The sequence below is a fragment of the Chiloscyllium plagiosum genome, unplaced genomic scaffold, assembly GCF_037043375.1.
Source record: "Chiloscyllium plagiosum isolate Xiang-an unplaced genomic scaffold, Cpla_swu_hap1 HiC_scaffold_7, whole genome shotgun sequence".
NCBI classification, from domain to species: domain Eukaryota; kingdom Metazoa; phylum Chordata; class Chondrichthyes; order Orectolobiformes; family Hemiscylliidae; genus Chiloscyllium; species Chiloscyllium plagiosum.
Window position 1 is genome coordinate 6410131 of NW_028270145.1, and position 14493 is coordinate 6424623.

Below are 14493 nucleotides of genomic sequence, written 5' to 3' on the forward strand. Positions count from 1 at the left end.
TGTTACTACTTTGTCAATAAAATGTGTAGCTGGAAAAAGCACAGCAGGTCGAGCAGCATCAGAAGATTAAACGAATCGATGTTTCGGTCAGGACCCTTCATCAGGACTGCCTGAAACATTGACTCTCCTGCTCTTCTGGTGCTGCTTGACATGTTGTGTTTTTGCCAGCTCCATATTTTATCTGCAGTCCTCACTATCTCCAAGCTATTTCTTTGTCCACTCTCCTAGTTTGTCCCAGGTCCTTCTTCAGCATTCCCCCTCCCCCCCACCGCCTCTCAACATGACCTATCCTTCTAACTATCTTTGTGTCATCTGTAAATGTAGCAACACTGTCTTCAGTTCCTTCACACAGATCATTTTGTGTAATGTAAATATTATGGTCCCAATATTGACCCCTGGAGAACTCCACTAGTCACCAACTGACATTCTGAAAAAGACTTCTTTATCCCCACCCTCTGCCTTCTGCCAGTCAGTCAATCCCCTATCTAGACCAGTACCTTGCCCCTAACACAGTGGGTTCCATCTTATTTAGCGGCCTCCTGTCCGGCAATTTCTCAAAGGCCTTTTGAAAATCCAAATAGATCACGTCCACTCGTTCTCCTTTGTCTAACTTGTTTATTACCTCCTCAAAGAATGGTAACAGATTTGTCAGAAATGGTTTCTCCCTGATGTAGGCAATATGACACAGCCATACTTTACCATGCACTTCCAAGGTCAATGAAATCTCCTCCTTGATAATGGATTCTAAATTCTTACCAATGACTGAGGTCAGACTAACTAGCCTATAATTTCCTGTTTTCAGCCACCCTCCCTTCTTAAACTGGAGTGTTTCATTAACCATGTTCCAGTCCTCTGGGACCCTCACTGACTCCAGTGAAAGATCAATACAACTGCTTCCACAATCTCCTCAGCTATCTTCTTCAGAACCCTGGGGTGTAATCCATTCTGATCAGATGATTTATTCAACTTCAGAACTTTTTGTTTCGCCAGCACCTTCTCCTTAAAGATGACCATTATACTCACCTCTGCTCAATTTTATTCACATTGTAGCAATCATTCTACATACCTGAGTAAGTAGGATACTGTCAAACAGGTTCTGGGTCTCTGATTGATCCTTAGTGATATCTGCATTAGCGTGCATTCCAAAGACTTCTGGAGTCGGGTTCAAAGGGAGGCTCTTTGTATAGTTAATGTAGCTGAGGTACTGTAAGATGATTAATAGATTTATCAATAATTCCATGTTACTTGTGTTTTCACTGCAACTTATATTGTTTCTACTGTGCATAATCTTGGAAACTTTTGATAGGGCAAATCAGGACAGGACTTATACATTAAGTGGTGAAGTCCTAGGGAGGTTCATAGCTCCTTGAAAGTGGAGTCGCAGGTAGATAGGATAGTGAAGAAGGCGTTTGGTATGCTTTCCTTTATTGGTCAGAGTATTGAGTACAGGAGTTGGGAGGTCATGTTGCGGTTGTACAGGACATTGGTTAGGCCACTGTTGGAATATTGCATGCAATTCTGGTCTCCTTCCTATCAGAAAGATGTTGTAAAACTTGAAAGGGTTCAGAAAAGATTTGCAAGGATGTTGCCAGGGTTGGAGGATTTGAGCTATAGGAAGAGGCTGAACAGGCTGGGGCTGTTTTCCCTGGAGCGTCAGAGGCTGAGGGGTGGCCTTATAGAGGTTTACAAAATTATGAGGGGCATGGAGGGGGTAAATAGGCAAAGTCTTTTCCCTGGGGTCAAGGAAGTCCAGAACTAGAGGGCAGAGGTTTAGGGTGAGAGGGGAAAGATATAAAAGAGACCTAAGGGGCAACTTTTTCACACAGAGGGTGGTTTGTGTATGGAATGAGCTGCCAGAGGCAGTGGTGGAGGCTGGTACAATTGCAACATTGAAGAGGCATTTGGATGGGTATATGAATAGAAAGGGTTTGGAGAGATATGGGCCAGGTGCTGGCAGGTGGAACGAGATTGGGTTGGGATATCTGGTCAGCATGGACAGGTTGGACTGAAGGGTCTGTTTCCATGCTGTACATCTCTATGACTCTATGACCTGGGGAGTGTTGCCGAACAAACAGACCTTGGAGTGCAGGTTCATAGTTCTTGAAAGTGGAATTACATTAGACAGAATAGTGAAGAAGGCATTTGGCAGGCTTGCTTTTATTGGTCAGTGCATTGAGTATAGGAGTTAGGAGATCATTTTGTGGCTGTACAGGTCATTGGCTCGGCCACTTATGGAATACTGTGTTCAATTCTGGTCTCCCTGCAATAGGAAACTTGTTAAATTTGATAGGGTTGAGAAACAATTTGCAAGGATATTGCCAGGATTGGAGGGTTTGAGCTGTTGGGAGAGATTGAATAGACTGGGGATATTTTCCCTGAAGCATCGGAGGCTGAGGGGTGACCTTATGGAAGTTTACAAATTCATATAGAGCACGGATAGAGTGAGTAGTCAAAGACTTTTTCCTGGGGTAGAGGAGTCCAAAACTAGAGAGCATAGGTTTAAGGTGGGAGGGCAAAGATTTAAAAGGGACCTAAGCAGCAACTTTTTAATGCAGAAGGTGGTGCTTGTATGGAATGATCTTTCAGAGGAAGTGGTGGAGGCTGGTGCAATTACAACATTAAAAAGGCTTCTGGATGGGTATATGAATTGGCAGGATTTAGAGGGATATGGGCCAAATGCTGGCAAATGGGACTAGATGAATTTAGGATACCTGATTGGCATGGACAAGTTGGATCAAATGGTCTGTTTCTGTGCTATACATAGATATGACTCTGTGATAACACTGCAAAATATAATTCTTCCAAAACCTAAGCAGCCAATAGATTTTATTTTGTATAACCAACATTTTAGCACATTATATGCATCAAGGATACCTATTAAAAATAAAACTTTTCTTACATCGCCTTCTGGTGGAGCATAATAGATGCCACTTAAGTCAAATGTATAGGCGTCATTTGTTGTAATTTCTTTGTTATAGAATTTATTAAGAATTGACCGGAGAGTGCGCCGATCCCAGTCATCTGTCACTCTACCACCATAGTTGCATTCACCAGTCATATATCGAATGGCATCAAGGGGGACTTCCTGAATAAATGTACATATATAGTTCATATTAATTGAATAAAAATTGATTACAATAAGGCAATATTAAAGGATTTTTAACAACCTTTCTTTTCAATAATGGAAAATCAATAATGAGGTTATATTACACATATTATCCCTCTGCTAGTTAAGTTGCACGTTGCATGGTTTGGTCAAGTACTCAACTGCAGCCAGAGTGATTTCAGTTTGGCATTTCAAAAAAGGTTTCAAATGTCTGAAAAGGATAGCATCTCAATTATTTAGTTGATTATTCTACTTTGTTCTCCCTTTCATTAATAGGGTGTGTGTTCTCAAATAGAAGGTAACTAACATTGAACATAGAAAATATGCATTGTTGCTTTTTTGATTTTATTCCAAATTAAATTCTGGTCTTTACATTGAGGAATGTTCAATGTGCAATAAATGTTTTTGGAGGCACAGAAACATAAGCCAATAGATGGGAATTTATTCACTGGAAAAACTATAAGCTATTATAATTACATATTTTAACTTGATTGAACTATTGTGCAGAAAATTTGAGCAAAAGGTTCAAGTACAATGAAAACACTAATTCCAGACTTGCAACAGTATTCTGTCACTTTGCTAATTCGAGGTAAGACTGTGAGGAGATTTTGAGTACAACTGAATGATTTCTAATTGGGAAGAGGTTGAATTGGAGGTTGAAAACTTCAGAATATCTTCATCTGTCCTGGACGTTTAGAAATCAGCTGATACAAATCTGAGAGCTGTTGGCTCTGCTGCTGACATCGATAAATGGTCAGCAATAGCTTACCTCATACTGGTCAAGGAACATGTGGAGCTGTTGTACACTTATTCGCAGATCAGTTTCATTAAACTCATAAGGAATATTCCATCCTAAAGGTCCAAATTTCCGTCTTTCCTGAACTAATGCATGGAAGAAGCATAGACCATACAAAAGCTTTTTAAATTGAGCCTGTTAGGAAAAAAATAACATAATATCCATTTCTGTCACTATGTACATTCCTTAAAGCTAGCTCAGATCTAAGGCATTCCAATAAAAAACCAAATTTTGTACTTATTTTGACCCTAATTTTAAAATGTAAATTCAAGAAACATTTATTGTGAATACACGTAAAGAATGTCATCTCTCATTACAACAGTAAGTGAATTCAAAGAACTTCAAGAGACTGTAAGGCACTTGGAGACATCCATTGGTTAGGAAAAGAGCTGTATCAATGCCAGTCTTTCTTTCATTCAATGTATGAAAGCACTTTTTTTTAAATAGAAATGCAATAAGCGCTTATTGCACCTCCAATACAATATCAACACATTTTACAAATGATTTATCTATTTCAGGTCTTGTTCACTTTTAAAATGCACATAAAATAAATAAATGTTCTCAGTCCAGCCCTCAGAATAAAATTCAATTAAACATTAGGTTTAAATAGTGCTTTACACCAAACTGTCTGCAATGGTTCTGGAAGTAGCAGCATGTAAACTTGATACTATCACCTTATTTCACTTGGAGTTGTATAGAATCAAGTAACTGCCATACTACTGGCTGTGTCTACAATCAGCACACAGGGAAGACAGTTTAATTTTCTTAGAAGCAATAATCAAACTTATAGGGAAACTGCATTTAATTGAAGGATGCTGCTGCTCAATACCACTGCTGGAATTTTTAACAAGAAAATTGGAACACCAGGAGAGAGAGTTCCAGGGCTGTGGATATCGTACACATTTCAGCTCAGTTGAACTGTCTGTTTATGGAATCCCTACAGTGTGGAAACAGGCCCAATCCATTGCTATTGAGTATTTGTACAGCACCCATGCCATGTCTAAGTGTGTACCCTTCCCAGTATAGGGCGCAATATGTCACAAAGGTTGTCAGAAGAGCAAGGTAAGCCTTTTCTGAATTTTGAGCTTCCACAATAACATCACGACATTATGCTGTCTCACAATGCAGCCAAGATCTTCAAATTAGGGTCACAGAGACTAATAATGTGTCTACCCTTGCATCGTCCTAAGATAATTTGTTAATCCTGCATGATTTGTGAATAAACTGCCACTAACTTGCTTCTTGCAGCTACCAAAGAACTCCGGATCAGAAATGGGATCCATGAGGTAGGATCGGATAATATTAGATCGAAGACCCTTTGGAGCTTCGTTTGTCATTTTCACGCCATTTTGAAGGACAGAAACTGGGAAATTTGGAGATGGATAGCTTGTAAGCCACAGTCTGAAGTCAGGATGCGTAGTCTCTGGATTCAGTTCCTGAAATATAATGCCACAGATGAAACAATGTTAATTCTAAATTGACAGAAAGGAGCTGCATTAAAAATAAACTTTACTCTTTAAAATAAAACATAGCAGTATGACCCTATTTTTCTTAGTGACTTCCAGAAAGTGAGCAATAAGTAACAAAATTATAATGTACAATGTTATAGAATCATAGAGTCAGAGAGATGTACAGCACGGAAACAGGCCCTTTGGTTCAACTCGTCCATGCCGACCAGATATCCCAACCCAATCTAGTCCTACTTGCCATCACCCAGCCCATATCCCTCCAAACCCTTCCTATTCATATACCCATCCAGATGTATTTTAAAAGTTGCAATTGTACCAGCCTCCACCACTTCCTCTGGCATTCCATACGTGCATCACCCTCTGCGTGAAAAGGTTGCCCCTTAGGTCTCTTTTATATCTTTCCCCTCTCACCCTAAACTTCTGCCCTCTAGTTCTGGATTCCCACACCCCAGGGCAATGTTAACACTAATGTTCTTAAGGTTAATATTTGATACCTTTCTGTTATCTAAATTTTTAGTAAAAAGAGTAAAGGCAGCCAACATTCTTGGACAAAAATGTAATAGTTGTAGTTTGTGTGTTTCTATTGCACATTTTCCAAATTTTTCATTTACTGCGCAATTATATAATTTTGTAATTTTTAAGTTTGGACTATAGGACCATAAAGCAAATGAGCAGAAGTAGGCCATTTCGTCCACCAAATCTACTCCACTATTCAATGAGATTATAGCTAATCTATAACCCTCTACTCCACTTTCCTGCCTTTCCCTGTAGGTCAGGGTTCCATTACTGATTAACAGTCTGTCTATCTCAGTCTTGAATATCCTTCCCAACACAGCTGCTTCAGCCCTCTGTGGTAAAGAATTCCATAGATTCACTACTCTCAGAATAAGAATTCCTCCTCACTACTATGTTAAATGTGTGACCCCCTTATTCTGAGATTACATCCTCTGGCGCTAGACTCTCCCACAGAGGAAACAACCTTTTCACATCACCCTGTCAAGTGTCCAAAGAATCTTGTATGTTTTAATATGGTTGCTTCTCATTCTTCCAAATTCCAACAAGTACAGGCCCAATCTACTCAACCTCTCATCATAAAGGAGAACAACATAGGTTTAGAAGAATGAAACCTGGACATCAGGGGTTAAATTATGAGGAAAAATTATAGAATGGATATTGTGAAACTTGAAAGGGTACAGAAAAGATTTACAAAGATGTTGACAGAGTTGGAGGGTTTGAGCTATAGGGAGAGGCTGAAGAGGCTGGGGCTATTTTGCCTGGCGCATCAATGCTAAGAAGTTTATAAATCATGAGGGGCATGGATAGGGTGAATAGCCAAAGACTTTTCCCCAAGGAAGGGGAGTCCAAAACTAGAGGATACAGGTTTAAGGTGAGAGGGGAAAGATTTAAGAGGGTCTTAAGGGGCAATATTTTCATCCAGTGAGTGGTGAGTGTATGGAATGAGCGTTCAGAGGAATTGGTGGAGGCTGGTAGAAATACAACATTTAAAAGGTATCTGAGTGGGTACATGACTAGGAAGGGTTTAGTGGGATATGGGCCACTAAACTGGCAAACAGGACTAGATTAATTTAGGATATCTGGTCAGCATGGACATGCTGGATTGAAGGATCTGTTTCTGTACTGTACAGTTCTATGACTCTGACTATAATTAGGCCTGTTTTCTCTAGAATTTATAAAGTTAAGGGGATATCTAATCAAAGTCTTCAAGGTGTTAACAGGAAGGCAAACACAGATAAACTATTTCCACTGGTTGGAGATTCTAGGACTGGGGGAATAGTCTGAGACTTAGGGCCAGATCATTCAGGAGCGGTGTTAGGAAGCACTTTTACACACAAAGTTAATTTTAAATCTGAGATAGATAGATTTTTGTTAAGCAAAGATATTAAGGATATAGACCAAACACAGGTATAAGAGTTAGGCCACAAATCAACCATAGTCTTATTGAATGGTGGAACAGGCTCAAAGGGATGAATGGTATCCTCCTGTCCTTTTGTTCTATTATGGTGATTGATGCAAAGTAGTTGTTCAATTCCCCTCCCATTTCCAGGTTCCCTGATATTATTTCTCCAGTCTTATTCTCAAAATATACGTTCACTTTGGCATTCTTTCAAAGACATGGACATAGGATAGGTGATCAAAATTAAACCCATAAGTTAAACATGAGCAATATCACGTATACACCAACAAAACATGAAGTAATTGGTGGATAGCACTCTATCAGAAGACGAAAAGTACTCTGTTGTAAATTTTATACAAGCATTGGGTTACAGCTTTTAAACCCATGTCCTGGAGTTATTAAGGCAGAATCAAAATTTGCTACAGTTGGAAACACTTTCTACAGTGAGCGAAAGCAATGCTCTGTCATCATGAGACTTCAGTTCAAACTCAATACAAACTAATGGCTCAAACATCTTTCTTTGATAGTTATAAGAAATGGAAACTAAGTTAATTTCATTAATAAAAGCCAGACCACAAAACTGCCCAAATTTCCCTCAATTGGTAACTTCATTCAAAAGATACTATAAAAAGATTCAAGATGTAAGAGTTTATGTCAATTTGGTAGGGCTGAATTTCAGAGATTACAGATTCTGTTCAAAGGTGCATTGTTGGAGATAAACAAAGAGAAAGCAGCCAAGTACACATATGGATTTTCTACTTTAAAATTTTATTAACTTTTCCACAAAAATCAATGTTGACAAAAATGCATATCCACTTCCTCATAAATGATGCAAGATATTTTCACTTCAACTTTAACAGCTGCTGGTATAAATCTTCGGTTACTGGTTATAAATGGGGAGAAAGCACCTGAAAACAACTTACTGTAGCTTTTACATCAGTTTACCAACCATTGCCATTGTCAAAGTAACCTTTTGCTTGGTATTATTCTGGCAAGAAACCCACTTAATATTAAATTAGAGTTCTATGCTGAGATGCCAGGTACAACACCTACATGCAAATAGTTTTCATTTATTCATTTGTGGGATTTGGGCATCGCTAGCTAGGTAGCATTTATTGCCCATCCTGAGATGCTTTTGAGAAGATGATGGTGAGCTGCCTTTTTCAACTGCTGCAATCCACCTGCTGTGGGTTGACTCACAATGCCTTTATGGAGGGAATTCTACAATTTTGACCTAGTGACACAAAAGGAAAGGATGGTGAGTGGCTTGGAGGGTAACTTGAAGTCAGTGGTGTTCCCATTTACCTGCTGTCTTTGTCCTTGTAGATAGAAAGGTTGTGGGTTTGGAAGGTACTGTCCAGTAAGTTTCTGCAGTGTATCTTGTAGATAATATGTTCTGCTGCTACTGAGCATCAGTGGTGGAGGGAGTGGATGCTTGTGGATGTGACACCAATCAAACGAGCTGCTTTGTCCTGGATGGTGTCAAGCTTCTTGAGTGTTGTTGGAGCTGCATTCATCCAGACAAGTGAGGAGTATTCCATCACACTCCTGACTTGTGCCTTGTAGATGGTGGACAGGTTTTGGGGAATCAGGAGGTGAGTTACTCACAGCCGTATTCCTAGCCTCTGACCTGCTCTTATAGCCACTGTGTTTATGTGGTAAGTCCAGATGAGTTTCTGGCCAATGATAATGTTGATGGTGAGGGATTCAGTGATGCTAACAGCATTCAACATTAAGGGTGGTGGTTGGATTGTCGCTTATTGGTCAAGGTCATAGCCTGAGATTTGTGTGGGGTGAATGTTACTTGCCACTTGTCAGCCCAAGCCTGGTTGATATCCAGATCTTGTTGCTTTTGAACATGGACTGTTTCAGTATCTGAGGAGTCGTGAATGGTACTGAACATTGTGTAATCTCATCTACAAACATCCCTATTTCTGACATAATGACAGAGGGAAGGTCATTGATGAAGCAGTTGAAGATGGTTGGACCTAGAGACATCCTGGAGCTGAGATGACTGACCTCCAACAAACACAACCATCTTCTTATATGCCAGGTATCACTCCAACAACTGGAGAGCTTGGCCCCCAGTATCCGTTGATTCCAGTTTCACTGGGGTTCCTTGGTGCCACACTAGGTCGAATGCAGCCTTGATGTCAAGGGCTGTCACTCTTTCCTCCCCTCTGGAATTCAGCTCTATTGTCCATGTTTGAACCAAGGCTGTAATGAGGTCAGGAGCTGAGTGGCAGAACCCAAACTGGGAATCACTGGGCAAGTTATTGCTGAGTAGGTGCTGCTTGATAGCACTGTTGATAACACCTTCCATTACTTTACTGATGAGCGAGAGTAGACTGAAGGAGTGGTAATTGGATTTGTCCTGCTTTTTGTGTACAGGACATACTGGGCAATTTTCCACATTGTCAAGTAGGTTCCAGTGTTGTATCTGTACTGAAACAGCTTGGTTAGGGGAATGACAAGTTTTGGAGCACAAATCTTCAGTAATATTGTCGGAATGTTGTCAGGGCCCGTAGCCTTTGCAGTATCCTGTGTCTCCAACCATTTCTGAATATCAGGTGGAGTGAATTGAATTGGCTGAAGACTGGTACCTGTATTGCTGGAGACAACTGGAGAAGGCTGAGATGGATCATCCACTTGGCATTTCCGGATGAAGATTGCTGTGAAAGCTTCAGCCTTATCTTTTGCACTGATGTTCTGGACTCTTCCATCATGGAGGATGGAGAGATTTGTGGACCTCCTCCTCCAGTGAGTTGTTTAAACATCCATCACCATTCACAACTGGATGTGACAGGACTGCAAGGGTTAGATCTGGTCCATAGGTTAGCTTAGTTTTGTCTGTCACTTGCTGCTTAAGCTGTTTGGCATGAAAGTAGTCATGTTTGGTGGCTTCGCCAGGTTGACACCTCCTTTTCAGATATGCCTGGTGCTGCTCCTGGCATGCCCTCCTGCATTCTCCACTGAACTGCGTTGATCCCCTGGATTTGTGGTAATGGTTGAGTGTGGGAGTTGCCAGGCTATGAGATTACAGATTGTGCTGGAGTACAACTCTAATGCTGTTGATGGCCCACAGCATATCATGGATCTCCAGTCTTGAGTTGCTAGGTTAGTTCAAAGTCTATCCCATTTAGCACGTTGATAGTGCCACATAACACGATGAAGGATATTCTCAACGTAAAGGCCACTCTCACTGATACTGTCATGGACAGATGCATCTACAGCTGGCACATTGGTAAGGATGAGGTCAAGTATGTTTTTCCCTCTTGTTGGTTCCCTCACCAACTGCCACAGACCCAGTCTAGCAGCTATGTCCATGAGGACTATCCAACTCGATCAGTAGTACTGCTGCTGAGCCACGCTTGGTGATGGACATTGAAATCTCCAACTCAGAGTATATTTTGTATCCTTGACATCCCCAATGCTTCCTCCAAGTGTTGTTCAACATAGAGGAGTACTGATTCATCATTTGAGGGAGGACAGTTGAGTTGGAGTATGCAACAGGTACAGCAGGAAAAGCAGCAGTATTGTAATGTGGCTTTTTCAATGAAATGGGAGCTGGGACTGGAGGGGATCATAATATAAGTGCCTTAGCATAACATTATTAGCAAGTACTCAGAAGCTATTTAATTGTCCAAAACGAATTTCCATTATTTTCGATAGGGCAGGAGGAGAAAAAGTACTAGGTGCGTTGGCCTCTAGGCTGTTAATATACTTAATATAATAAAGTTAATATACTATAACATAATATAATATAATTAACTCAATCAAAATGAAGGAGACAATTAATTACAAGGTTTCCTTGAATGAAAGGAAGAGAAATTTTATTACCTATTACATTGGGAAAATTGCAAAAACATGACATCAAATACATGTTAAAAACAATTAACAAGCTTTAAAAGAAATGTGAGAGGGTCTATGCAGATAGAAGGGTAAAGACAGTTTAAAGTTTTCAGAGGTTTTCAATTGCACGAATGAAACCTGAGGCCGAACTGTTTAGCTGTTTCCTCAGAGGTGGTGATGCTTGCAGATAATTTGGAACAATTCTGAAGGACAGAGTTAATCTCCACTTGGAGGCAGGGATTAATCAAGTACAGTCTGTATGGTTTTATTAAAAGAACCAACTTGATTGAATGTTTCAAAAAGGTAGCTGTGTGTGTAGATGACTGCAATGCATTTGATATAGTCTATTTTGACTTCAGCAAGGTTTTCAATAAGGTCCTGCATGGGAGTCCAATAGTGAAGGCAAAAACTTATTGGATTCAAGGGAATTTGGCTAATTGGAACCAGAATTGGCTTGTGGCAGGAAGCAGGGGACGATGGTTGAGGGGTATTTGTATGAATGGAAACCTGTGTCCAGTAGGATTTCGCAGGAATTAGTGTTGAGGCTTTTCTTGTTTGGGGTATACATAAATGATTTATACTCGAAGACTTGAAGGTTAATCAGTAAGTTTGCAGATGATACAAAAATTGGTTTGGTGGTAAATGTGAGGAGGATAGCCTTGGATTACAGAAGGATACAGATGAGCCAGTCAGATGGGCTGATCGTGACAAATGGAATTCAATAGATAAATGTGAGGTGATGAACTTGGGCAGGACAAACAAGGCACGGGAATACATGATGAATGGCAGGACACTGGAAAGCACCAAGGATCAGAAGTACCTAGGTGTGCATGTTCACAAGTCCATTACGCTTGCAGGACAAGTAGGTAAAGTGGTTAAAGCAGCATATGGGATGCTTTCTTTTATTAGCTGAGGCATAGAGTTTAAGAGCAGGGAGGTTATACTGAAACCACATAAAATCTTAGTTAGGCCACTGCTAGAGTATTGTGTGTTGCTATGGAATCCATATTAAAGGCAAGGTTCCATTGGAGAGTGTATAGAGGAGATTTATCAGGATATTGCCTGGGCTGGGGAGTTCCAGTTATGAAGAGAGGATGGACAGACCTGTTTTCCTTGGAGCAGAGATGACTGAGGGGGAACACGACTGAGATATACAAAATTATAAGGGTGAATATTTCCCCTTGATGCAAGGATAACCAGAGAACACAGATTTAAGATATGAAGCAGGAGGTTTAGAGGGAATGTGAAGAAAGATTCTTTCACCCAGACTTATTGATTGTATTCTATTTGTTGCTGATCAGCCCATCTGAGCGACTCATCTGTATCCTTCTGTAATTTAAGGCTATCCTATTCGCTACTTACCATCTCCCCAACCCCCAATTTTGTATCATCTGCAAACTTACTGATCAACCTTCAAGTCTAAATCTATATACATCCCAAATAGCAAAGGTCTGGGATTTTGGTACTTATACCTGTAAGGGTGGAAGAGGTAAAATCTTTCAAAACATCTCAGAAGAATTTAGATGTACACTTGCGATGCCAAGGCATACAAAGATATAAGCTGTGAAAGGGGATTAGAACAGCAAGGTAGTTGTTTTTGACCATCACCAATTCGATGGATCGAAAGGCTTTTCTTTGTGCTATGACTCAAACCTTAATTTCTTGGTGAATGATGGTTTTTCCAAGATGTTTTTTCACTGGCACTGGTTCTGATTGAGAGGGAGATGGGGAGAATAGTTTTCAACTTCCTGTTAAAAATGCACTTTGCTTTCTCTCTCTCCTTTTGTTCAGAGGCTGCTATCGATATACAATTTATTTGTGGATTCTGGTGTCTATTCAATTGTTTCAATCCAAGCTCGATAGTCACAGGTAACCTTTCATCTCTCAGTATCTGAATTTTATCATGCTAATGTTTGATCAAACAAGAGATGCAAATTTCTTGATGTCTCATATGTTTCAGAACCTCTGATTAAAATGGTAATTCCACTGCAGGCAGTATTGTTATTCATTCAATTGAGAATTGCCTAAGTTTGTCAGGTGTTCGCAGCAGCCATTTAAGTCAGTAGCATCTTTTTTTAAAAACAATTTTTAGTCTATGAAAATCCCAGGTATTAAAGTCAAATGATGATAGTTGAATGTTGATAGTCTATTTCCAGTTCTATTGTTAACATTGCTCAGAAAGGAAAGCAGCTCAAAGGTTGATCTCAGGCCTTAGTACATTTTGAGGAAACACTTCAAGTATTATTTTTGCTGGAGAAAGAAACATGATAATCTGGACATTTCCACATGCAAATCAAAGACATAAAGCAGACACTAAAGCACCAATATGGTGAGTGAAATGCATGCACACACTTAACAGAAGAACACCACACACCATATTAGTAAAGGTAGGAAACAATGTGCCTGGGTCCATGCCTAAAGCAGAGACCAATCCCTTTGTTTATATCTCATTTAAATGAGCCTTGAAGATGTGCTTTGATGTCACTCTGCTCAAACAACTCAATTTCTCAACCAATATGACAGCAATGGTACAGATGAGGTAAACACAATTTAGTTTAGACATTGAAGGATACAATCATACCACTCAAAAGCTTCATACAGGGTTAAAGATCAAAAATAGTAAGTGTGATTTCAGATCTCAGAAATGAAGTAAGGCATAAGTATTTCAGTTAGTGCGAATTTCATCCCTTTGATAATCATTGCCAAATCAGCCAGAAACCACAGCCATCCAAAGATTGGAAGGTAGATAATTTGAGTGATAATTACCTGTAACCCAAAGGCCCAGCAGTACCATGCCAAACTCGCCTCATTAATTACCTATGACGCCCCTATGAAGGGGACCACATTGAGTTCCCACCCCATCTTACTATATGTTATTTCAGAACAGCTCAACATTCAGTAGTTTGCTCAAAATTGACAGGCATCCTTTGGGCCTTGCATCTTTAAAAGCCTGTAGTGCACCTGGACAAGTGCCAAGAGGCTGGAGCTGACCTGACATTTGCCCAAGCATGGCAAACAGGGAGAAATTGACACCATGCCTGGAAGTCCTGCTGGATGTGATGGTGCCAATGCTAGGCTTCCTCTTGGCTAAGGGATGCAGTAGAGGCCACAAAACCAGACTATGCCAGCTGGCTTAAAACAGTCTTAGCCATCTGGAGGAATGCTGAGTGTGGGAGGCAGAAGTGGCACCATCTCCTCTCTGATACTTCACACTCACTATTTCTGAAACTGTACCTAGTTGCCATCGAGGTTCACGCTCCACTTCTGTCACTATTGCCTGCAACATCTTTGCCAGTCACTCTCATACATCCCAATATCCAACACCACTAAATCTGCATGGCCTCGGCTCTGCATT

At 40.3% G+C, this 14493-nt stretch overlaps 1 protein-coding gene across 2 annotated transcripts in view; it reads right to left on the minus strand.

The window, feature by feature from the left end:
* dnah7 (dynein, axonemal, heavy chain 7) overlaps positions 1 to 14493 on the minus strand; it is a 417860-nt gene that overhangs the window by 60414 nt on the left and 342953 nt on the right. For both annotated transcript variants that reach the window (XM_087988680.1, XM_043692898.2), the window contains 4 exons: positions 5138 to 5338; positions 3876 to 4037; positions 2900 to 3085; positions 1067 to 1204 (listed from right to left, as the gene is read on the minus strand). In XM_087988680.1, the coding sequence (XP_087844806.1) occupies positions 1067 to 1204; positions 2900 to 3085; positions 3876 to 4037; positions 5138 to 5338 (687 nt within the window). The remainder of the gene's footprint in view (positions 1 to 1066; positions 1205 to 2899; positions 3086 to 3875; positions 4038 to 5137; positions 5339 to 14493) is intronic.